Source organism: Podarcis cretensis (assembly GCF_951804945.1).
Source record: "Podarcis cretensis genome assembly, chromosome: 4".
Taxonomy (NCBI): domain Eukaryota; kingdom Metazoa; phylum Chordata; class Lepidosauria; order Squamata; family Lacertidae; genus Podarcis; species Podarcis cretensis.
Genome location: NC_137173.1, coordinates 28,628,344 through 28,653,918, shown reverse-complemented (window position 1 = coordinate 28,653,918; position 25,575 = coordinate 28,628,344). Strand labels below are relative to the sequence as shown.

The 25,575-nt window shown below is 41.3% G+C and overlaps 1 protein-coding gene across 6 annotated transcripts in view; it reads left to right on the top strand.

Annotated features, from left to right (window-relative positions):
* Window positions 1-25,575, top strand: part of STARD13 (StAR related lipid transfer domain containing 13) — a 157,484-nt gene that overhangs the window by 117,897 nt on the left and 14,012 nt on the right. For 5 of the 6 annotated variants that reach the window (XM_079973366.1, XM_079973368.1, XM_079973367.1 and 2 more), the window contains 5 exons: window positions 1,669-1,732; window positions 12,502-13,895; window positions 14,268-14,441; window positions 19,731-19,890; window positions 24,286-24,484. In XM_079973366.1, the coding sequence (XP_079829492.1) occupies window positions 1,700-1,732; window positions 12,502-13,895; window positions 14,268-14,441; window positions 19,731-19,890; window positions 24,286-24,484 (1,960 nt within the window). In that variant the 5' untranslated portion in view covers window positions 1,669-1,699. Of the gene's footprint in view, window positions 1-1,668; window positions 1,733-4,765; window positions 4,923-12,501; window positions 13,896-14,267; window positions 14,442-19,730; window positions 19,891-24,285; window positions 24,485-25,575 lie in introns of those variants that run through there. The other variant, XM_079973369.1, reaches the window with a different exon arrangement.

The window sequence follows — 25,575 nt, the reverse complement described above, 5'->3', positions numbered from 1 at the left end:
ACTTTATGAGATTAGTTCACTTATAATAGTGACACCATTGATGGGGTCTATAGAAAACAGGTTATTTGATTGACAGCTCTGCAGACCATGGTTACACTATAGAACTCTTGCAAGAGCAAGGAGCTCTTCTGCTGAAGCTACATAGAGCTGAGGTCAGAGTTAAATGATAATGTTTTTTGTGTGTGCATGTTAAAAGTGGTTTGAGAGAGACCTAATTGCCTGTGGGGTGCAGCTTATCCTATTATCAACCTCTAATAAACAAATATTTTCCCGAACCCCAAGGTTTGTAGTGTTTATAAAATCTACAAAATATTTTGACTAGAAATACAACAAGAATATGTATACTCCAAAGACAACTATGGGGTATACATTCCACTTTCCATTCTTCTCCAATATTGCCTGTTTCACATATTGAGTTTAGTTTAAGAGGTGCTATAGAAATTATGGGTGTTTTACAAAGCCTTGTACTTAAAAATAAGTCCAACTGCAATCTGTGCACTTTTGATCATGTTTATTGCTTTGTATTGTAGTGAGAAATTAGAGGTACAACTATTTCATTATTAAGATAGATAGAGCATTGCTGCTAATTTCCATTTCCTGTTGCAGCCCAGTGTTTATTTCATTTTCTTTCTAATACTGGGATTGTGTAAATGCCCTTCATGTTATGACAATCGATAAGATTCAGGCAGGTGCGCAGGGGTATTTATTATTTTTATTTATTGAATTTATATATCACCCTGTATTTAAAGGTCTCAGGGTGGTTCACAGAATAAATTCAAAATATAAAACCACAAAATACACAATAAAAATAAAACAACATCAACGCAATAACACCCCCCCCCAAAAAAAAACCCCACATTTTAAAAGGGCACAAGATGTCAATCAAATCAACCAAAGGCCTGGTTAAAAAGAAACATTTTTGTCTGGCGCCTAAAGGTGTATAATGAAGGCGCCAGGAGAACTTCCCTGGGCAGAGCATTCCACAGATGGGGAGCCACTGCAGAGAAGGCCCATTCTTGTGTTGTCACCATCTGGACCTCTCAAGGAGAAAGCACACAAAGAAGGGCCTCAGAAGATGATCTCGGGGTCGGGGTAGGTTCATATGGGAAGAGGCGGTCCTTGAGGTATTGTGGTCCTGAGCTGGGTAGAGTGACAAAGAACATGGGAATTGCCTCAAAATTCCATTTCTGGTTGTCATGATAGGTATCCCGTTCTCAAGCCTCCAAACTAGTTGCTACATTATCTAAATTGCAGGTGCGGTGGTACCTTGGGTGTTGAACTTAATCCATTCAACTCCCGGAACTGTTCAAAAACCAAGGTGCGGCTTCCAATTGGCTGCAGGAACTTCCTGCACTCAATCAGAAGCTACGGAAGCCGCGTTAGACGTTCGGCTTCCAAAAAAGTTTGCAAACCAGAACACTTACTTCCAGGAGCCAATTTGTTCGGGAGCCAAGCCATTCGACAACTAAGGTACCACTGTATGTACATATTTCTGCACCCCAGTCTTGTGGATAGGAATTAGCACTGCATATTTCACTACCAGTCTATCTTTACAGGAAGTTGTTTGAAGTTCTTTCCATAAAGAGAGAGAATGGGAGAAATGTGCAAGGTCATAAAGGGCCAGTTGATTCATGAGATTCTAATCTTTGGATTTTGCTTTGCTTCTAGACGTCTGAACACACTGAACAAGTGCGCCTCAATGAAACTCGATGTGAACTTCCAAAGGAAGAAGGCAAGTAACTATGGATTTGGAAATATCTCTGTAGTCCAGGGCTTTTGAAACCTCCTAAAATTACAGCTAGGATTGATCTCAGGCTTAAAATCTTAAGCGCTAATACCTCGTGAACTAGTCGTTAGAAACTGGCTTGTTGTATATTTGGCATTGTTTAAAGTGTCCTGTTGTAAGGAAATGTAAGTGCTGAAGTTGCTTGATGCCAAACCATGAGAGAAGATCATAACTAGCCATTGCCTTGCATCACATGGCAAATTAAATTTTACCAGGCGGACGCACAGATTCTGCACACATAACGCAACAGCACTGGGTCGAAAGGAAATCTTTGACTTCAGATGAAGGCCCTACATCATTATTATAACCCCAATAACTATGTGACAGCTATCTTTCTAAAACACACCAGGAAGCAACCATCAAAGAAACTGCCAAAAGGAGAGGCCACATTTTAAGACGCTGAAAGAACTTACTTACAGCCTAATGCATTTCGGTCAAAAGGGTTCATCCAGGCTCTTTCAACAAACAGGAGTACAATACTTATGCAGTAGTAGTAACAGTTGTAGTAATAAAGGCCTAAAAGCATAATGTCAATGTTAAATATACCAATAGCCTGAAAAGCACCCCAAGAGCTTTTTAAAAACAATAAACATGCCAAAATAAAGTTACAAAAATGTGTGCAATTAAAAAAGCTTACTCGTAAAACGCTTTACGTAAAACTTCAGTACATGTGTATCTGCAGCTATTTGAAACTATATTACTCAAATATACCTTACAGGTATCTGGACAACATCTTCTTAAACCATTCAAATGCAGTGGTGCAGGCATATCTCACACTAAAATGCAAATGTGTGGTCTTCTTGTAAAGAACATATTGGTTACAAACATTTTTGACAGCCAGGGATCATCACCAAACGCCCAGCTTCACAGGCACGCTCAGGGAGTGTCAAGAAAAAGCACATAATTGTATTTCTGATGGAGAATTGAGCTGCTGCCAATGTCTTTTAAAGCTGGGGATCATTACCAATGTCATTGCACTCGAGTTATTGAAGAAGATATCAAGGAAAAAGAGAATCAAGGAAAAAACAACAACCATACTTTAAAATTACCTCAGCTTTCTAAGCATCTGGGTAGGCTTGCCTAAACAAGAATGTTTTTAGCAGGCGCTGAAAAGCGTACAGCTTGATTTTTCTCATCATTTCACCGCTGCGCCCAAGCAATGGCCCAGGGACTCCACAGCCCCTCCCAATTCAGATGTTATGGAGAAACAAAGTTGAGTGTTCTCAGCATGCCGATGGTCAACCTCACCCTGAAACTCCTAATGACCACTCCTAATGGCTTCATGTAGATATTATTTAATATTTAGCACCATTACACATGGTGTACACATTTGTGTAACTTGGATTTCAGCATGCTTAGTTTTATAGAAAAGTCACAAGCCTTGTGGTGTTTTTAAGGACATTAATATATATATTGATATCAACACCATTGTTCTGTAGGGGACAGCACTGCGCTGCTCACCTGACCTCCACTTAATTGCGTCGCCAGTAGAGGGGGAAGGATGCAGCCGTGCTGAGGTTCACACACTGAAAACTCACAAGCACAGCCAATCCAGTGGTCCTACGGGGCGCTTGTGCCCTGCCAATCTCCTTGTGACCCACTTGAGGTCAGGGGAGCAGCAGTGCTCTACCATGCCATGCACGACTGAGTGTTACACATACGTTTGTTGTCTGTCTGTTAGAGAGAGTCTCTGAATAAGGCCTCTTGTGCTATTAATAAATGTTCATCAGCACTTTGAAATGCTGTCTCTCTTTTTGCTGTCTTTTAATCCACTTCCTTCTGCCCGCTGTTGTCTTCTGCTCAGAATTATTCAAGAGTCTTGAACGCACTTGCATAGCAGAAACTGGGAGAAAGACTTTGACAAAAGAACAATTCTCAACAGGCTTCTCAAAATGCAAGGGCAAAATACATGTTGTTTAGTTAAGAAGGTACTTGCCTCACAGTGTTGTCTGCTGCCATGTGACTATAAGACATGATCCGCTGCCAGATAAAAAGCCGATAACATTTTTCCAATTTTTGTGTGAGTGTGTGCTGACTTATTAAAATAAAGCTCGTCATGTTTACAACCTCCTTGTGTAATACAGGCATTATTTAAGGCTTAAGGGGTTTCAGCAAGGAATGCAGAAAATGTCTTGTGATGTGGGGAATTTTGTAACAGAGCCAACAACCTTTTATTTACAAGGCACTCCCCTCCCAGGGGCACTTTCTAATCAGTAGTTAGCATAGTGTAGTACATTGCCTCTTGAGAGTCCCAGGACTGCAAGAAGACCAAATCTATCCATTCTGAAGGAAATCAGCCCTGAGTGCTCACTGGAAGGACAGATCCTGAAGCTGAGGCTCCAGTACTTTGGCCACCTCATGAGAAGAGAAGACTCCCTGGAAAAGACCCTGATGTTGGGAAAGATGGAGGGCACAAGGAGAAGGGGACGACAGGGGACGACATGGTTGGACAGTGTTCTCAAAGCTACGAACATGAGTTTGACTGAGCTGCAGGAGGCAGTGGAAGACAGGAGTGCCTGGCATGCTCTGGTCCATGGGGTCACGAAGAGTCAGACACGACTAAACAACAACAGTACATTGCCTTAAGAAACATTGCACACATCTGATTCTCTCTCAGGAGGCTTGATTAATTATTCTCAGTGGTGTTACTGACAGTGGCAGTGCTTAGAATGGGTCAGGAGACAAGGGAGGAGAATGGAATGGGGTGCATCCCATTTCTTCTTGGCCGGACCTAAGATGGACATCATTGTGTCTGGCCTAATTTGAAATGAAACACCTCCCTTACCTCCTCGCTCACTTTCAGGACTGGTAGTTTAGGACTGCAGTCTTAAACACACTTCAGATTAAAGATAAAATGTGTCTTCATAGTGCTACAACCCCAACCCTCAGATGAGCATACCGGCAGATTGAATGTTGGCATCTGCCCTGGCCCCATCTGCCTGCTCATGCCTTCACTTGCCTATGGTTGTCTCCTCCGCCTCCTCTTCCTGTTGGAAAAAGTTAGCAAAGCACCCTGCACCCAGGTTCCTAAATACGGAGGAGAATGTGCTGCTTCCATTTCAGACCCTCCACTCTGGAGTGCTTTTTAAAATTTATCCAGCTGGAAACAACAGCAGGAGTGAGCAGGCAGGGAGAGGTAAGACGGGTGAACTTGAGCAACTTTTGATTTGCTGGTATGCTTGTCTGACACTTGAGTTGTGGCTAAGGAAAGCACTGTGACCTGGTGGCTTGTTTCACATCTCTCTTCATCGTAGGGACTTGGTCTCAACAGGCTCAGTCATTGCACCTCAGTCCTCCTCCCCTTGCTCTGCTGCCTCCCTGTGTCAAATTTTAGAGTTTTAAAAAATCTAGGACAGCAACATGTTCTTTTATTTGTGCGTGTGTGTAACTGAAATTGCTTCTTTCTTCTTCTGAGATTAGTCACATTGATGATCGTAGCCAATCAGCAATCACCTCGTAGATCAAGGGATGCCACAATGTAGTAAGTCTTGATGTAGAGCTTGCTCCCATGTAAGCGTTCATATAATTTCAAGCGTAGCCAGTCAGTGTTGACATAACTGAGAACGAGTGAAGGCAACTGAAAATGAGAACGAAAAAGATAAAAGCAAAAAGACCAGAAAAGTAAAAAAATAAAAGCAAAGACTAGAAAAGCCTTATCTTACAGTGTAGATAAGGAGGCAGATATGCAGAATTGGAAAGAATGCTAGACTATTGGTAACATGGGGTTCTTCAGGATGGAGATGGTTGCAAGTGGCATATACACTGGATAAACATTCCTAACATCTGCAGTCCACATTATGAGATGCAGGTGTTACAGTGCAAGTCAGCTGTGGTATTAGCTACCTGGTGCCTCTTCCTCAAGAACCATTCCCCCCCCCCCACTTCCTGCTTAGTGCTACAGACCCCAGCAGAAGCTGCTGTTTGGTTGTTAGTGCCTGACATTAAACTTCATTTGAAGCATATTCTTATGTTTTGAAATTCCATTGAATTGCCCTTAAGTTATTTGGATAGACACACAGCTGCAGTTGGAATGACTGCCTTCCCCAGCTGTAGGGTCACAGCCCTTGTGAAGGAAAAAATGTGGGAAAATCCATTAAGAGAGCTACACTCATGCATTCTGCTGGCACCCACATCCACCTGAGGAAACAATGTTTTCAGTTCTAGTTTTCTTCTATTTTTAACCAGCTCTAAAGATGCTAAGTATAGAACGTTCTTTCTGAGCCTTTACAATTTGGCAAACACTGTCGGCCTTCCTGAGCTAAGCCTTCAGCTCATTCATAAGGAGAACTGTGCACACATTTTTGTTACTCGTCTAGCTGTGTCTTATCTTAAAAACAGAAAGCGGATGCGGAAGTTGAGTGAAGTCAAGCTTCCTGGCTGAGCGGCTATTGGAAACCGAGTCTCCATAGTAGAAGTCTAACGTTCTAACCACGAGACCTCACTAGTTTTTAGCTGTATACAGAGGACTTGTGGATATAAGGCATCACTCTAACCACTCTGAAGGCAATATCACTGATGGGCCTGGCCCTTGGCTTCACTCAGCACTGTGGCTACTTTCCTTGACCACTGTATTGTCTTGGATTCAGACATAAAGGGGGTAGGGGCAATCACTGATAGACCACACATGAACGCACACTGTCTGTGGGCAATGTGTTGTGTGGTTCAAATTCAAGGGATCAGGTGTACTTTGTCAGTGCTTCAGACATCTGCGGTCACAGGCGCCATCTTAAGAGGATTGAGGGGGCTCATGCATGACACTGCATGATGTCATGATGTCATGTACATGATTCTGCAACATCATGTGGATAAGTTATGTGACACCCTGACATTGTGCAATGCTATGAGGAGCCATGAGGCAGAACTGAACACCCTCTGAATATTGAAGGGGCTCAGCTCCCTCAAAAAATACTCTGTGGGGGCTTAAACTGCCTAGGAGCAGGCACTCCTGTCTGCTGTGCAGATACTCAGAGTGTTTCACTCTGTGCTGGCACACCCTGATTATGAGGACCAATGAAGGCTGAGCAATCCATATAGCAAGTTCCTCAGAACCAAGCATGGGGATGTCCTGGGGGGCAAAGTTAGCTACTCCTTTGCAGGATAATCCCTGTGAGCATTGCAGCGCTGTGCTGGGGAGTGTGGGAAAGCATTTAGCTTTGCCCTTTGTCACACACAGAGATTGCACTGGAAGGCTGCAGTGCATCATTTGCTAACCGTGAACTCAGTTCTGCAAGTGCCAGTTCTTATGCAGCCAAAATGGCAATATTCATGCACGAGAAGGAGCAAGCCTGAGAGAAGCCCAGGTGTAAAATTGCCACTGCGAGATAACAAATTCCTTTCATACCGGACAATGGTTTGCTATCTCAGCTGTATTGTTAGTGAATAAAGTCAAATATATCATCATGCTCAGTGATAATTAGTGTCATTTTTGGCAGTTTTTTCAGCTGAAAGGGCCAACTGATTACACATAGAAACTGGCTTGTGCTCTTTATTGTTAGATATAATTTTCAGAACAGAGTCAAATTACATTGCCAGCTAGCTTGTTTAACTTGGGATTATCTTTAATTCTGCCAGCACACACTATTGTCAGCCACAGTGGCTGCATTTGGATGATCACATCCCTGCTTAATAAGATGAGATATGAGTGAACCTTCCCCCACCTCCAGTGCTCGAAACCCCATTGATTACCCCTTCATGCAAGTCATGATTAAGCAAGGAAGCTTCTTAATTGACCATAGTTTTCCTGTTTTTTTCTGAATTGGGAAACTACAGTTACCAGCTTCACAACAAGCCAGGGTATTAAATCAACTTCAATAATATTCTGGATTGTTCTGATACTGGCAATAATAGTTTGGTGGTTCACACAAAACAGGAGGCTCCTGTTCTCTCGCGTCACAAGAAGGAGGAACAAAGGGATTGCATGTAGTGGAAAAAGCCTTGCTTATCTCTCAGTTTATTAAGTGTAGACATAACTGAGCATCATCTGACTTTCAAAGGTTCCCTGAATCCCTAGAATAATGTTCAAAACAGCATCACTTCTGTATCCCAAGAGTATTCTTGGGGAGCCGTGTGATAGTGCTAAGTAAAGGTGCAGATTATCTAATGGAATGCTTGTATTTTTGTGTAGCATGATGTTTGTAGATAATAATCTGCTGGGCCAAAGACCCAACCCAGCCCCTAGAGAAATTTTATCTGATCCCTGCTGTCCCTATCAAATTTGAATAAATATGACACAGTAATTTAAAATTTTACTACCTTATCTCTATTCAAATTTTAGCAGGGACCCTTATAAGATTGTAGGGGGTTTATAATTTAAACACTTCTAAATTATGGTGATAGACGAAGCTGCAGATTTTCTGCATGTTGGATGAAAATGTACGGCTGTTAAAGATTGTTGGCTGAAATAGATTTATGAAAATGCTGCATTTACTTTTGAATAGTAATTTTCTTGGGAATTTGAGTGGCTATTTTAAATGGGCTTAGTCTGATATTACAGAGTGATCTGAACCTACTGAGTGACAGAGATACCATTGTATCTGCAAGTCTAGCAACTCATGGTGGTGAAAGGTGGGAGTCGGGCAGATCAGGCCTGATCCCTGCGTCACGCAGCAATTGGGCCTAGATCAGGTTCTCTACTCATTCTATCAGTGCAAGAGTTTCTGCTTGCCAGACAAAACAGTTGACCTCCTCACACATGATGTTCTGGGGTTCTGCTGACCCCCAGAGCCAATTTGGAGGCGTGGGCGGAGGAGAGAGGGGAAAGCCCCGTGGTGCTACAAGACTCGTTGCAGTAGCTCCCACGAGCATAACTCTTTTGTCAAATCCAGCCCTGTATAAGAACCTGGGAAGGAAGGCGCACATGACAAAAGAATTTGCTTAACATTAATTTGACTTTGACCTCTCCAATTATTTCTAAGGAACGTACTCTGTCCCCTCCTCTCCCAGCCACAGCAAGTCCTGAAAAACCCTCTAGGAAGGTTCAGTTAGAACCTTCCTGAGCAATGTGGGGGTGGGAAGTTGTGGGGAGGGGAGAATAATGAAAATCAGTCTTGGATCCATATTATTATTATTATTATTATTATTATTATTATTATTATTATTATTTTATTTTGTACCCTGCCCATCTGACTGGATTGCCCTAGCCACTGGGCCACTTCCAACTGATAAAAAATATAATAAAATATGAAACATTAAAAGCTTCCCTATACAAGGAAGATTAGTTAAGTAAAGGAAGTTCATGGAAGGAAAGCTTCCTGTCCCTTCCTTACCTCACACAGCAGCTATCCCCAGCCCACACTGTCAGGGAAGGCCCCTGACCTCCCAGAGGTTTTTTTTTAGGTGGGGCAGGGGGGCAGATTGGATGGAAAACTTACTGTAAACTTTGTTAATCTATGTAGGATCCAAGACCATGTCTTTAAAATAAAAATAAAAAGATCTGGTGACTTCAGTTTATGGGCTAAAGCTTTCCTTCTAAGAGTGGTAATTCTTTCCAGGATGACGATAGTTTCCAACGTCCATAAATAATTGTATGAATTTACAAAGCCCTGAAAAACGTAGGTCCTAGGTATCTTAGAGAATGCCTAAACACTTGTATTCCAGCTCAGTCACTGAGATCGTTTGCAGGAGCTTGGTTAGTCATCCTCCGAGTTGGCAAGGCTCATCTGACAGCAGCAAGAAACAGAGCGCTTAGGGTCATCAACCCCGTTTCTATGGGATGCTCTGCCAATAGCGATTCAGCGGCCACCTTCTGTTTCAATCCTTAAACATCTGCTGAAAACCTCTGTGCTGCCAAGCTTATGGAACCATTTAAGAAAAATCTATTTGCCATAGTTGGTTGATCTCTGATTAAAATTTTTACATGGTTTTTACTGTAGACATGTATGTTTGCTATAAATGGCTTTGGTTTTGTTTCTTAAGAATAGAGATAATGAACATATTTTTATAGATAAATAAATTGGATTTTCCCAGCCAATTCTGTTCTACAAACACACAGCATGTAGTGCAAAGCATGGGGCTTTGCGGTGGGCAATTAGTGTGTTGTCCACAAAGTCCATATACAGACGTACCTTGGAAGTCGAATGGAATCTGTTCCGGAAGTCCGTTTGACTTCCAAAAGGTTCAGAAACCAAGGCACGGCTTCTGATTGGTTCCCGATTGCGCAGGCATGCCAAAAAAAAAAAAAGCGGAAGCTGCACCAGACATTTGGCTTCCAAAAGAATGTTTGCAAACCAGAACACTCACTTCCAATTTTTGATCATTTGGGAGCCGCAACGTTCAACTCCCAAGGCATTTAGGAGCCGAGGTACAACTGTTCTGTCCACAAAGAGTTGATTCCAAGCACAATTTTGCAGAAGCAGCAGCTGCTTCCTTGTATGTTAATGGGACACAGCTATCTCTGGATATAAGAATGATGGGAAGGACAAGGGAAGGCTATGTACTGTGTGGAGGACATAGTTAAACTACAGGGTTGGCTCCTGCAAGATGTAAGGATGGCCACTAGCTTCAGTGGCTGAGACAAATGAATGGATGGCAAGGCCATCAGTTGCTACTCGCCACAATGACTATGCTGTGGTTTCACAGCTGGGGACGGTATGCCTCTGAATACCAGTTGCTGGAAACCACAGGAGCGGAAGTGTACGGTCCCAGTAGCAGACTTTCCATAGGTCAGTGAGAACTGGCCTGATCCAGCAGAGGGATTATTTCTTATGTTCTTATGTTAATGTGCAAATGGTATTAATTGTTTGATTATCCCCCCTTATTTATAGGCTGTTGTGGTTTTGCTATGATTATAGTGATAGTAATATTTGCTCTTTTTTAAATTTTATTATTATTGTGAGCCACCTTGCGCTCAACATTGCTTTTGGAAAAGCGAGAATCAAATATCAAAGTGCAAACTCACAATTTAGATCCATGGTTCCCAGTTCTAGATGTTAGGCATACGGGAATAGCATTCATCTATAATGGATAGTGTGCAATACCCGTAGGTAGCTAATTTACTACAGCTTTGCTTATAGCTCTCTTGAGTTTAAAGCCAATGTGTTTTTGTTCAACAAACAATCCCACATAGTTTCTGATGGAATGTGGAACTCATTTCCCACCCACTTTAGTTGATGTTAAACAGTATCATAAGTTTTCCCTTTCCAAAACATGTTTTCTGTAGGTTTGGTGTATAGATATTATATTACCACCACCACTGTCCATATTCTCTGTGAACTGTTTCTCATCTTCCATTGTTCGTTTGACATTGTGCAGCACAGTCTTATGCATGTTTACATGAAATTAAATCACACTGTTTAGGATTGCAGTCTAAGAGGGGTATTTATATTTTATGTTTTGGGGCTGGTTGGTTGAGGGATTCTGGATTTATACCAAACCATGCATAGTTATTTCCCAATATGAGATTTAATTATATATAAATGGCTTCAGGATTACACAACCAGGTGTAACAACCTTCTGTGACTGTTGCAAGTGTGAATCAGGATGCACACCTGTATTTACACTGAACTGGTTTGCACGTAACACTAAACTGTGGTTTGGTGCTGTGAACATGCGCTAGAATGAATTCAGGTGAAGCTTTGGGTTTATACCCTCTGCTTCCCCTTCTTCTTTCATGCAGCCAGGAGCAGGACTTTGCTAGCATTTCATTTTTAATTTTTCATTCAAACACTCCTAGTTTAGCATTATGTAGAAATTAACTTTCTGACTGTAGGAAATAAGTTTCTAACAAGCCAACTTCAAAGCACAGCTGCTGCTGCTTCTTCTTCTTCTTCTTCTTCTTCTTCTTCTTCTTCTTCTTCTTCTTCTTCTTCTTCTTCTTCTTCTTCTTCTTCTTCACCACTCCACCTTTTCCCCTGACAGAACTCAGACTTTGTTTGTTTTAAAGCACAATCTGGTTCATACATAATATAAGACAGGATTCGTTGGAAGTGAAACTAAACAATAGTGGTGTCCTTGACTGCATAGGAGGAGAGAGGCATGCACAGGCTTGTTTACTCAGGCTCATTCATCCTTGTGCACTTAGCACTAAACCATGGTTTGATATGGTATGCAAACCAATCCATTGTGGTGCTCATATAAAGTTTATTGAACTTAACAAGGATGTGCATCTGGGTCCACCAGTTGTTGCACTTGATGAGGTGCCCACAATTACATCCCCAATAGTGTCAAGCTAGGCCGCCTTTATGCTTTGACTTTGGGCCTATTGTTGCATGTTTTCAGTTCTCAAATAACATTTGAGTTTTCTAATTATTAGTTAATATTATCATTAGAGTAAGAACAGAAACATCATGTCACTTGGCCACATGGGATGGGGTCATCCAATTAGAATTCGTATGGCAATGCATTATACGTAATTTATTGTTCCAGCTGTTTCATTTTAATCCCCCAGTGATTTTATTTGGTAAATGTCCATGAGATTTTTGCTTGTGGAGCTCTCAGGCAAGAGAGAGGGAGGGAGGGAGATAGTGCATTCCAAATGGATCTATTGAATGAGCTAATGTTGAAGGATATTGACTTCACAGAGAAACAGCTCTATTTGTGCATTTCAGAGCCTGTATTGGAATTTTAGAAAGTGAAGAAAGGAGGGCTGTAATCCATTATCTTTGAAAAAAAGAACAGTATCATCCAGCCTGCTTAACTTTAACTGCATCACAGTTTTTTTTAAGTCTATAACGCTAAGAGGGGAAAGACATTCTATTTATCTATGTGCTGTTTTTCAGAGTGAAGACTCTGATGAAGAAGGCCTTTGTGCCATCAGTAACAAATGGACTTTCCAAAGGACGAGCCGCAGATGGTCTCGGGTGGACGACATTGACACCTTACTTCATCAGTCAGACAAGCATGGGTTCTTGGGGGACATTAAAATGAAAATCACCACCAGCAGTGAAAGTGTGCTTACTGACCTGAGCGAGCCTGACGTCTCATCTATTCACAGCGAGAGTAGTGGGGGAAGCGACCATCGGAGTCATTCTGGAGCCAGCAACCTTCTCAGGGAGACATTTGACTGTTCAGGACAATATTGTGTAGAAAACGCTCTTTTGCATAACTCCACCTCAGTTGGCACCACCCCTTACCATCCTCCAGAAGACTCTCATCACCCCGGCAATGAGAAACCAACACGGACCAGAGCTAAAACCTTTCTGAAGCGTATGGAGACACTCAAAGCCAAAGGGGCACATGGAAAATTGAAAGGCTCCACAAGGACTAGTAACTTAGTGATAGGCAGACCTGTTCTTCAGCATGAGCCAAAAGCCCTAAAGGATATGCAATGTGTCCAAATTGGGAATGGAAACCTTCAGAACATAACATCTCAAAACGCAGTCAAGCAAGCGTTTCCCTTCTCTGCTAAATCCAGCAGTGAGAGTAGCCAGTCAGAGATTAGCAGTAGTGGCATAAGCACTCCCTCCTTAAAGGAACGGAAATACCATGAATCAAATAAACGAGGCGGCATGTACCTGGAGGACTTGGATGTTCTTGCAGGAGCAGCACTGAGGCAAGTGATAGATCAGAATCGTAGAAATGAATTTCATTCCCAGGAGAACCTAGTTGTCCATATTCCGAAGGACCACAAACCTGGAACGTTTCCCAAGGCACTTTCCATAGAAAGCCTCTCCCCTACAGATAGTAGCAACCGTGTGAACTGGAGGACAGGCAGCATTTCTCTAAGCAATCAGAAGTGCTCGACACCCAAAGAGTCCAGTCCCCTTGCTATCTGTCCAAAGGAGAGCCGAATTAGCATTTATGACAACGTTCCAGGTTCTCACTTATATGCCAGTACTGGAGACCTTCTAGATTTGGAAAGGGAAAATCTCTTTCCTCATCTGGATGACATTTTGCAGCAGGTCAATGGGCTTCAAGAATCCGTAGACGACTGGTCCAAAAACATATTACCAGAGCTGAAGAACAACGATCTATCCACTGGTGAATGTGGATCTTTATCATTCCGGTCACCAGTCAAGATTGCATTAGATTTTGAACAGAACTCTGTATCGGATGGCCGGACAACCCCTAGTGATATGGACAGAGATGGGACATCTCTCAATGAATCAGAAGCTACTGGTGTTAGGGACAGAAGAGATTCTGGTGTTGGAGCATCTCTTACAAGGCCAAACAGGTTTGTACCCTTCAAAATAATTGGATATAGATTTGAAAATCCTGCTTCATGTTCCAGAGTTCCATATACCATGTGGTCATGATGATGCACCACCTTCTTTGTGAATGGGATGTACTGGAGCAAAAGTAAATTGCAATTTTGTACTTTATGAACGTTAATTATACCTGTAATGTTTCTCAGACATCTAGACTTTTTCAAATGGGTTGTTTTTATGTTAGTTAAATGTGGAGAGTAGTCTCTAGAAACAACCAGTATGGATGGATGGCGGAAGGAAATCTTGTATACTTGCAAGTGCAAATCTCGCAGAGGCCTCAAACATAGCACCATAATCAAACTTCTTATTCTGTTGTTTTTTACTTTGTTTGTCTAAAGGCGATTACGTTGGCACAGTTTTCAGATCTCTCACCAACTGTGCCATGCCATAGGATCACTGCAGATCAGCAGTCAGTCAGCTGCTCAGTTAAATCTGCTGCAAAAATTTTCCCTGCTTCGTCTTACTGCCATCATGGAAAAATACTCCATGTCAAACAAGCATGGCTGGACTTGGTGAGTACTAACATCGTTTAAGGCATTTGCACTTTTTTCAGCATACTGTCATGATGAAGCCTAAAAATTATGTTCATCGTAAAATCAAGACAACTTGTTCCATCAATATGCACTTTTGACATGGGGGAATCTTTTTGGTGAAGAGTTTAATATAGACAAGGAATGGCTGTTGCAGCAGTTTTTTCCTATTTATTTATTTCATTTAGTCTAAAGGTCATCCTTGCAACCATGTTTCTTCTTTACTTGAAACGTACAGTACATTGGGCAGTTTAGATTACACAGAGAGGGCTGATCAGAGGGAGGGTCTGGAAGGCTCATGTCGCCTGGACCTCCGACTGAAAGGGAAACTCAAATTTTAGCTTTTGATCAGTTTTGCAACTTGTTTTAATTCACAGCAGATCCAAATGTGGCAAGCAGATACTTTTAACTTTTGGTTGCGACTTTAAGCAAATAATAGATGTGATTTGGTACAAAGACTTTCTTTTGTTGTTGTTGTCGTCGTCAACTGATGCAGAATTTGCCAAATTAAAGTGTTAAAAATGTTCCTAAATATTAATAAAAATGCATAGGACATGATGACACAAGGTTACCCAATGGTGAACATGTCTTCTCAGTTTAGTTGATCATATAAACAAACTACTCATAAGAAACATAGGAAGTTGCTTTCTGCAGAGTCACATCATTGGTCCATCTAGCTCAGCATTCTTGCCCTGACTTGGAGCAGCTGTTCCGGGTTTCAGGCAGGTGACACTCCTAGCCCTGCATGGATTGAATCTGGAACCTTTTGCATGCAAAGCAGGTGCTCTACCTATGAGCTGTGCCCCGTCCGCAAAGGCACTCTTTTTTGGGTGACTTTCTGATATGCTGTCAATTATTATTGTTATTGTTATTATGGCTAGGAGGGTCTCAAAAGCTGGAAGTAGCCCCAGACTCTCTGGACCTCTGAAAGGGCCCAATGACAGAAGCTTCATTTTGCTTTTATGGTGAAAACCCATTTTGTATTTCTAAAATTACAAAATTTCCTATTTCCATCTGTGGGAAGTGAACTAATGGTCCAAGTGTCCATGCCAAGATTGTTACCTCATCAGGAAGAGAAGTTTTGGCTATTTAAACATTATACACATGTTGTGGTGCTGTAGAGATGTTTAGAGCAGCAGTTCTCAACCTGTGGGTCCCCAGATGTTGTTGGACTACAACTCCCATCATCCCTGAGCTCTGGCCTTGCTAGCTAGGGGTGATGGGAGTTGTAGTTCAACAACATCTGGGGACCCACAGGTTGAGAAAGGCTGGTTTAGAGGGTGGCAACACCTCTATGCTTCTCCATTCAGGACCAAGGGCAGCACCCAACTACTACATTCCATTAGTGCAATGATTCCCTTTTGTGCAACAGAGCTTTCCCCTGCTCTTCTCTCCCCACGTGCACTCTGCTTCTTCCCCAAACCTTCAGAGGGTTGAGGGAAACCCAAGAACAGTTTTAGGAGGCGCACAGGGGAAGAAGAGAGAGAGTTCCATTGCACAAGCGCAATTCCTTCTGTTGATAGAATGCATTAGCACTACAATGCCAACTACTTGCTTCATTAGAAATATTGATAGAACTGGTGCGAGTTTTTAGAGATTGCCTTACTATGTTACATGGGTTTAAACCCAAATCTGACTGTTTAACACGGGCAGTGCCAGAGCAATAACAATGCCAGTTTACAGCCATTTCTGTTCGTTGTGCAAAATTAGTTGACATTCTCATTACAGAAGTTTCAGGGTTTTTGTTCTTTTGCTACCTAAAGGGTAAAAGGTCAATTGATTCTGCAACTAATTTAGAATTAGGCAGGGAATACTGATGTGTCTACTCCCATCCTACTACAAGATCCTAAAATGTGTGGCAAGTAAATGGAAGGGCATGGAACATTGGGAAGAAAAAACATTGAGGGTAAATTCCCTTTTTAAAATAATAATAATAATAATAATAATAATAATAATAGTAGTAGTAGTAGTAGTAGTAAAATACAAATATAATACATTAATAATCCTATCTTTAATTTTAAAAAAACCAGCAACAGTATTGGTTAGGCATTATATCAATGAAAATAATACATAGAATTACATATTATCTTGACATTTCATATTCCACAAATTTATAAACAAACTCCACATTTCAATAAACTAAATGTTAGACATACTAAAACTCCTACACATTCATACCAGGGTGATATTAAAATGGTTCTCAGCAATTTCCAGCATACTGCTATCACTGCCTTGCTACTATGAGTAAACTGTTGATGCGGGTGAACTATGAACCAAAAGTTGGATCTCCCTAGAACAAGATCAGAGAATCAGTTGGGTGTACTATGCAGCCATCTAAGTATGTCATGCAGCATAAAATACTGGGGACAAATTTAGTTTGGAATCTGGAACTGACACAGACTGCAGCACAGATTATTAATATTCTTTCTTGCTGTAGTCGGTATCACTTTTGTCATCTACACTGATGTTTTCTACCACATTATCATCTTCATGAAATGGCATTCAGATCTCTTCCTCTGCATTTATTAAAGATTTCAGAGATGAGGGCGCTTGGGAACGCACTTGTGAGTTTCAGTTTTCTAGCCATGGTCTTATAGGTTGCGCAGAGAGGCTTACTTAAAGTAGCTCAGTTCCAGAGTCTACAAATAAAATTTGTCCACAGTAATTGTTCTAACATAACATATTCTGGCTGAGTACTTTATAGCATTAGCTGGCATCTTAGTGGCCTCTGTGAGAGTGCTAAGGATTATTGCTCTCATTTTACAGCCAAAGGCAAGGAGAGCAAAGTTGTTACTGTTGGTTCTAGTCACCCAGGAAGCATAATTCAGAAAGGCTGCCTCAGAGCACTCCCAGTAGACTCCATGTCTGCAGTAGTAGTAAAACTATAATAAAAAATAATCAAGAGAAATAAATACAGGCACCACATTTGTAACCAAACTTCCCTTAAATTAATGGAATGGCTTTGCAGTTTATATGTTGTACCATGTACTTGTTCAGCTGCAAAGTAATATTTAGAGATTTGTACTAGATATCAGCCATTCAGAAAATATACGGTGCAGAGAGAATTATCCGTCAAGTTAAATAAAGAGGAAAGAGAAGAGGCTGAAAGATAATAACAATAACAATAACAATAACAATAATAATAGCAGCAATGGGGGTGATGAATCACAGGATGTGAGTGTCCAGATCTTCTGATTTGCTACACTCTTCCTTCTTCACATGTTAACCTCTCAGGACATCCTGATGAATGAGTAGCTAACCCAGTCACTGTTTGCCATGAGAGAGCAATGTATGTGTGGTGCCTGCTCCAGTGAGTGGCCTGGAATGTCTGCCTGCTCTCTTGGTCCAGTGGCAGGAGCTGTGAAGCATTGGGAGATAGCATCTAGGCCAAATATAGATGGCCAGCAACAAGCAGGTAGAACAAGAAGGGATCTCATTCTCTGTCACTGTCTTCCAGCTTCCACCACCTGAGGCAGATGCTTTGCTTAAGTCAGACTACTTGTCCATCTAGCCCATAATAATTTGCTACGCAAATTAGTCTCAGACAGAGTTCTTTCCCATCATCGGCTATGTGTGCTCCTTTTACAACTGAAGATTCAGAGAACAGAATCTAGGATCTTCCAACGCTCAGCGCATGCACTCTTCTACTGAACTGTAGAGTCTCCCCCAAAGCAGGAGCTCCCCATTGAGGAATTGGACCCAGTTCTCCTGCATGACTGGAGAAGATAACTGGCAACTAGCAGAGCAATCCAAACTTCAGGCAGGCAGTACTTCCATTGGGAGGATGAGTAAACTGCAGAGGTCAGGAGAGCTATTCTGAGCTGGGTGGAGAGAGGCCTTTGGGGGCATTGGTTGGAATCCTAACTTTCTACTTAAGCAGTCCCCTGCCACTGCCTCTGATTGCCCTGGGCCCGTTAGGTATCTCCACCTCTCTTGTACTCCTCACATGGCTTCTTTTGACCGTGTCTGCCTTCCCACCTCACACAGCTGAAACTTGCTTCAGTTCCACTTAAAATGAAGTTTCTCACAAAGGTACATCTGCGGCGTTTCTATTGCCTGCATTTGTTTGCTTCAGAAATAAAAACTCACTGAACTGAAGCAGAACCCTGAGAGTTTCCCCATAATCCATTATTTGAGCTTCGAATTTGGCATGTAATGTTCCCTCACTGTAATTCTAAAATTGAATGGTAATGATAAATCATGCAATTTGAGATTACAGACATAATGAGCCACACTGAGGAAATTAACTCTACATGCTTTCAAGTTTAATCTTCTGCCATTATTTATTGCAACTTCAAGTTGTCAAGCATTTTCTAAGGAAGTGTGTCGGGCTCAGCTAGTTGAAAGCTGTGTTGCCGAGGATGCTCTCTTGTAGAACAAATATGTTTGATTGCCAATGGCAGTTCCACTACCGAGAGCATAAAAGGTGCAAAAACGTAAAGCCTCTATAAATTCTGCTGTAGGAACGAAACCTATTTGCTCCCAGTTAACTCTTTCCTTTTCCCATCTTTGCTGCTCCTTTTATCAAACCCTTCTATTCTGCTCCTGGAAAACTAGAGAAATGGCGGTGACGTAAGTTCATCTTCCATACAGAGCACATGTCATCGAAAAAGAAGCAAATGCCCAAACCAAAACACTTATGGGAAAGAAGCAGGTCATTAAATGTGGTGTGCATCTTTGGGGGTTAGATATTTTAGCTGGAATTATATGTAATGTAAACCAGCCAAAGTAAAGAAAGGGTTGTTTGCTGCCTCTACTATAACCTATGCTAGCTATGCACTACCTCCAGTGCTGGAAACAGCAGGGCTCTGAGGAGCAGCTGCTGGGAACCACAAGTGAGCGGAGTGCTTTTGCATGCAAGTCTTGTATGCAGGCATCTGGTTGGCAACTGTGAGAACAGCATGCTGGACTAGGTGGACCTTTGATTTGATCCAGCCAGACTTTTCTTATGCTCTTATGTTTTTCTTTTGGTTCCTGTTCAATCCTCATTCTGTAGCAACCCAGTGGCTACATAGGGAATGTTGGTGTGGGTTATTGATTGATTGTGGGTATGAGAATTGACTAGGCTGTTATTTTTCTGCAAATGTGTGACTTCTGAACTTTCAAACAACTCAGGGGCTGCATGGCTAGAAACCTGTTTCATGCCTCAGAACAGCACCCACACACTGCGTGGTCAGGGAGGAATGATGTATGCCCACCATAGAGATAGGTAGTTTTTCTAGGATACACAGTTGTGTTGTTTTTTATTTGTACTGTTATTATCACCATTAGGTCTGTACCAAAGTTCATGAAGAGGATGAAAGTTCCAGACTACAAGGATAAAAACATATTTGGTGTGCCTTTAATAGTTCATGTGCAAAGAACAGGGCAGCCCCTTCCACAGAGCATACAACAAGCACTGCGCTATTTACGCAACAATTGCCTGGATCAGGTAGGTTCTTCATTTCTATAGGTTTATGAGCATACAAACTCCTAGAAGAGCTTTTCCCCAGCTAAAATTATACGAGGTGGGTTTTTATGCCTTTGGTCTTATTGTTTGGACTAGCATAATGTCCCTTCAAAGATGACTAGACAGTTTTAAGAATTTAGTAGTGTGTGCTAGCCCTATTGCTGCCATTAAAAAATATTATTTACGTAGCACACTTTAATTTGAGAATGCTTTACTGTCTTTATTGTGCTTGCCCTTACTGCAACCCTAGAAAGTATGGAACTGTTAGTCCCATTTTACAGATAAACAATGGACTTGTCTGTTGTTTGCAGAACTAAAATGTTGTCTCTTCTAGCATACAGAATGACATTGGTCTTATGGCTACTATTCATGTATATTTGGTTGTGGACACACCCAGAAATTAATCTCTATGTTCCCCTTGCCCAAATCTGAAGCTTCCTAGCAGAAGACATCAGAAAAAAGTAGATGAAACAAACTCATTCGTTTTATGGATAGAGGTTGTCTGTCTTCTGAGAATCTTGAAGGGCAACAAACCCCCATCTCCACATTCTGGTCTTAGAGGCATGCACAACCTTTATTAAAAAGGAGTTAGCTGCATCAGTAATATATTATTAATTCAGTTACCCTCTCTGACCTGTTCTCTTACAGTAATAATTACCACCAGTGGGCTTACCCTACCAAGAAAAAATGCTTACATCCCATTACTACTGGGTTTTCAGTAGCATATCTGGGAGTGCAGTTTAGCAGTTTCAAAGAACAAAAAATAAATAAAAAGGTCAGACAAAAATCATTGAACAATAAGAGAGATTAGCAGCATCAGGGTGTAATGCAGCAAGATATTTAATTCTGCTTCCATGGAATCTGATCCTTGCTTCTGATTCAAGTGTAATTGAGAGAGACTTATTTTAAAGTGAGCTTCAAGTGGCGTGTTGTGCTCTGACCTTTTGGCTGGCCACACCAGAGCATTGAGAACTGTATGGGCTAATGCTTTTCCTCTGCTGTGTGTGATGAGAAAAGCATTTTAAAAAAGAGGGGGAGGAGAGAGAGAAAGAAAGGCAAGAGAAGAGAGCCAGCGCGTAAATACTGGCTGCAAGCTAAGGCAGTGCCATTTACCAACATTCCCAAATGTCTGCTCCACCAGCCACATGCCATTTTGAAAGCAATTGTATAAATGTTCCCAAAGAGTGATGGTTTGGAAGACCTTCTGTGCATGAGCATGAAGCAGTGGATATGTGCAAAAAAAACCTCTGGATCAAGGGACATGCATTATTTTTCAGTTCTGCGCTAGCTATAGGTAAGCTTATTGATAGGCTATGCAAGTATGTGTTAGAGGGATGCATTGCACTCTTTTCTCCAGTAAACAAGGTAAAACCCAGGGGTTTCCATTCATTGTTTTCTGATTTTAAAGGAGATGGGATTACTATTGTGCAATATATTTTGTTTTCTATTAATAGTTTCAAGAAATAAAATATAATAGGGGTAAGCCACATAAAGGCCCACTGGTTGTCTTCAGTGCTCCAAGGCTCTTTTCTTCCGTTGAAAAAGCTTGTCTTTCCTCTCCATCTTTTCTCATGGATCAGCACGTTTTTAAGTGAATCAGCAGCAGGAATAGTTTGAAGGAACCTCTTAAGTATAATAGCAGCAACAGCAATAGGTTTTCTACCCTTCCTTTCTATCATTAAGATGCCCAAGGCGTTTAACACAGCCGTAACCTATACCAGCTCCTCCAGTGCATCACAAAACAAACCTCAAGCATAAAAGATCAGCAAAATGAGTTCAAACAATGATTAGCTGCAGACTGGTTACTGATGAGTAACAAGCCACTATAGATTCAGAGCTTACCCTTTTATATATATTGAATTTTTTAATGTTTGGTACAAGAACTTCCATTACTCAGACTGATGAAGAGATGGATGCAGCTTAGAACAAATTCAGTCATTTAGTATTAAATAAATTTGGTGTTGCAGTCACTTATTGCTGGTTTTTCTGCTCTGTTCTGACTCCAACCTTCACATTTGACCATAAATTATGCTGGAATGCAGAACTATTTACAGTGTTTTTTGTGTTGACGTTTAGTCCATGAGGCTTTTTGTATATAGCATTTTAAAGTTTGCATTTAAAGTCAGTTTTCAGATCAGTAAAACATTTGTTTCTAGTAGAGAGCTGGAATTCTTTATAATGTAAGCCCATCAATATCGTTATTAAGAAACATCAGTCCTGAGTCAAGCAGTGCAATGATAATTGAGACAAATATATATGGTGAGGCAAAGGAAAGCTTAAGTTCTATAATTTGAAAATGGAAACATGCCCAGTCTCTTTTTCTCATAGATTCCCCACCACCACACACTATGTCGTCATCCCTCCTACTGTGAAATGAGGAAAAATAACCTTAATAGATCCCAAGTGGTATAACACAACTTCACTTGGGAATTAAAATGTGGTTTGTACACAGGAATTTGCCCCGGGGGCATTCCATTTATGAGAACTGCTGGAAAAGGGACAGTGCTGTGCAAAGCTGCTAGACAGCTCATTTGAAGAATTATCAGCTTCTTGCAGAAGAAAGCACATGGAAAAAATATTTATGTATCACAGAAAGCCTATGTAACTAATCCCTACCACATCTTCTTCCCAGCTAAGGCAACAGGATAGAAAAGAGCCTGGAAGACTTAGTCTGAAAATTATGTCCTTCAAATCCAGCTATTACTTGGCAACCAGTATATGATATAGGTAGAAATAATCTTTTTTGACTGTCTGCCACAGTAGCTGAGCTATTTCATTTATGTATTTAAAGGTTTCACGTCCACACTTCATTGGCACCAGTAGCAGGACAAAGGACTATATAAGATAAATTATTTTAAAAGATTGAAAATAAAATCTGAAAAAATGTGAAAACAAAACAGCTAAACGCAGTCAGAATGCATGGATTACCTGTAAAATGTACAAAGACGGGTCCTCAGCACTTTTTGAAAATGCTTGCGTTCAGTCGTTTTATTTAGAGAAAATGATATTTTCTTTGGTGTGTAACGTCTTGATATCAGAAACCACTGGCAGCACAGCATGACTTAAGATAGCATAACTTTGGGTTGGAGACTCTGACAGACTGGAAGAAGATCTGGATCTGGCAGCCAATATACACACCCTCTGCAAGAGTTAAGGAGTCTGCTGTTAAGGTAGTTAATCTGTAGCATCTGAGAGCAGTGTGGTTTTATCATACTGGCAAGCAGATATTGCCTAAACATTGGAGAGAGTGTAGCAAAATGGGAACTTGATTTCATCTGTGGTGGACTTCGGATGGCGATGTTTCACTCCGCTTCAAGGGTGGCTGGGCAAACAGTTGTTCTGGATCCACCACTGGTTCTGTTGTGGATTTCAGAAACATAAAAAAGGGAACTAGTGCACATATGCTGTAAGCCGCCCAGAGAGGTTGGAAAAACCCAGCCATATTGGCAGGGTATAAATAGTAAAATAATAATAATAATTATTATTATTATTATTATTATTATTATTATTATTACTATTAAAGACTCAATAGTGTCAAGTGAATAGGCTGAGGTAAGTCTAGTAAACCTACTGATACGGGTGTGTGAAGGAGAGGATTGCGTGTTACAGGCAGAACTGTACTCTAGGTGGAAAAATTGCAGCCACCCCATTTAATGAGTCTTTTCTTGTGTAGCTTATATGGGAAATGACCTTTTTAGAGACCATTTTGACACCACGTGATGTGCCTGTTTACTCAGCATTTCTAGGTTTTAAACAGTGACTATTTTAGTGTTCCCTTGTTTAGCTTTTTTTTAAAGTGTTTTGATGCTGTTAACAAACATTGGAGTACAGATGTTCTTGTCACATTACCTTAATCACTTAATATTTATGCACAGCACAGAGGTATCAGATGGTGGGACCACGGAACTGTGCAAATGTAGGGAAATGACCACATGAATAAAATATGGAGGAAGCTATAGATTCTGTTACACAGACTCCGATTCAGAGTAGTCCTTTTGCAAAAAGAATGTCCCATTTTTTCACAGTGGAGGAGTCCATTCACAGAAATAATGGAGCAGCTTTCCTTCCAATTCCCCCTTTCCTCCTGTAATCTCCCCATACTGCTCCAGATGGTCTCTTGGCCACCCAAAGAAGTAGATTTTTGGGTGACATAGGAGAGAGAAATCTACAAAACTACCCTCTTACTTTCTATGAGTAGAGCGCAACTTGCGTATCTTTGGAACCAACCCATTGAATGGAATATGCCCTGATCCTTATTTAATTACAGCAATTGTGGTTTAGGTCTTTTTTAAAGATACTTCTGTATAATGTGTATTTTTCTCACTGATCATAATGCCAAATGGCTACATAGCTAACAGAATGTGGCTTATCTTTTAGGTGGGTCTTTTCCGGAAGTCAGGTGTGAAATCCCGAATACAGGCCTTACGCCACATGAACGAAAGCTCTCCTGAAAATGTCAACTATGAAGACCAGTCAGCATATGATGTGGCAGATATGGTAAAGCAGTTTTTCAGGGACCTGCCTGAGCCTCTGCTCACTAGCAAATTAGGAGAAACATTCCTCCACATATATCAGTGTAAGTACTAGGGTTGTTTTCATTAGTAGTGAATGTGGACTATTAGGCCTTTAAACTATTCAGAGTCTGGCTTAATGCAGGCTTTCCCAAACTTGGGTCTCCAGGTGTTTGTGTACTACAACTCCCATCATCTCTAGCTAGCAGGACCAGTATTCAGGGATGATGGGAATTCCAGCTGGGGACTTGGGAAGCCCTAGTCTAATGTGTTTGCTGAGATCATACTAGCATCAACAACAAAATCCCTTCTCACCTTGCTGTTTGATTTACCAGCAAACACATAAAATCAGCTGGTCCCAAAGTAAGAGGAGGAAATGGAGACACCGGCAGCAGCAGCAAGTTGCATTTCCCCATGAAGCCCAAGCCAGGGCTGCAGTCAAAACTTCTTAAATAACACCAGTTATTGAAAGGGTGTGTGTGATTTTCTGGTGTGTAAAAATAATAACAGTGGGCTTCAGTTCTGTTTCACTGAAAGACAATCTGTAGATAGCCCATAATTTTAAAAGAAGGGTTTTCTTTTTTGTAATTTTCTTGCTAAGATCCGGAATTGTTTCATGGCACACTATGTTCATGTTTTTCATGCTTTAGAACCAGCAGCATTCCAAGGTGGGAAATGCTATGTCTACCTAGTGTTGTGTTTCCCATAGGTTAAAATCTCAGCATCTCTCATGTTCTTATGCATGGATGGGCAGAGCATCAATCTAAATTCCAGCCACCCTGGATTTTCCTTGCTGCTCTGTACATGCTTTACAAGGGGGAGGGGGAAATGCAGGTGAGAAAAGGAAGTTGTGATTGGTTTTGGCTGGTGGGCCCAAGCACTGTGGTTTATAAAAGGAGTTGGAAGATACCCCCCTCCCCCAGCATAAAGAAGTCTGTCTGCTCCTGTTCTCTTGAAAACACTGCATTTCCCCCCAGCCTAGGAATTTGGAGCTGTAATATATTCACCTCACCATCTTTTTCCTCTAAAAAAAAAGTTCAAATAAAATGCTTGACTGACAGCACAATTGCAATCCCAGGTACATCTACTCAAAGGTAAATCCCACTGAGTTCAATCAAGCTTACTCCCGGGGAAACTGGGTCTAGAGTTGCAGCCT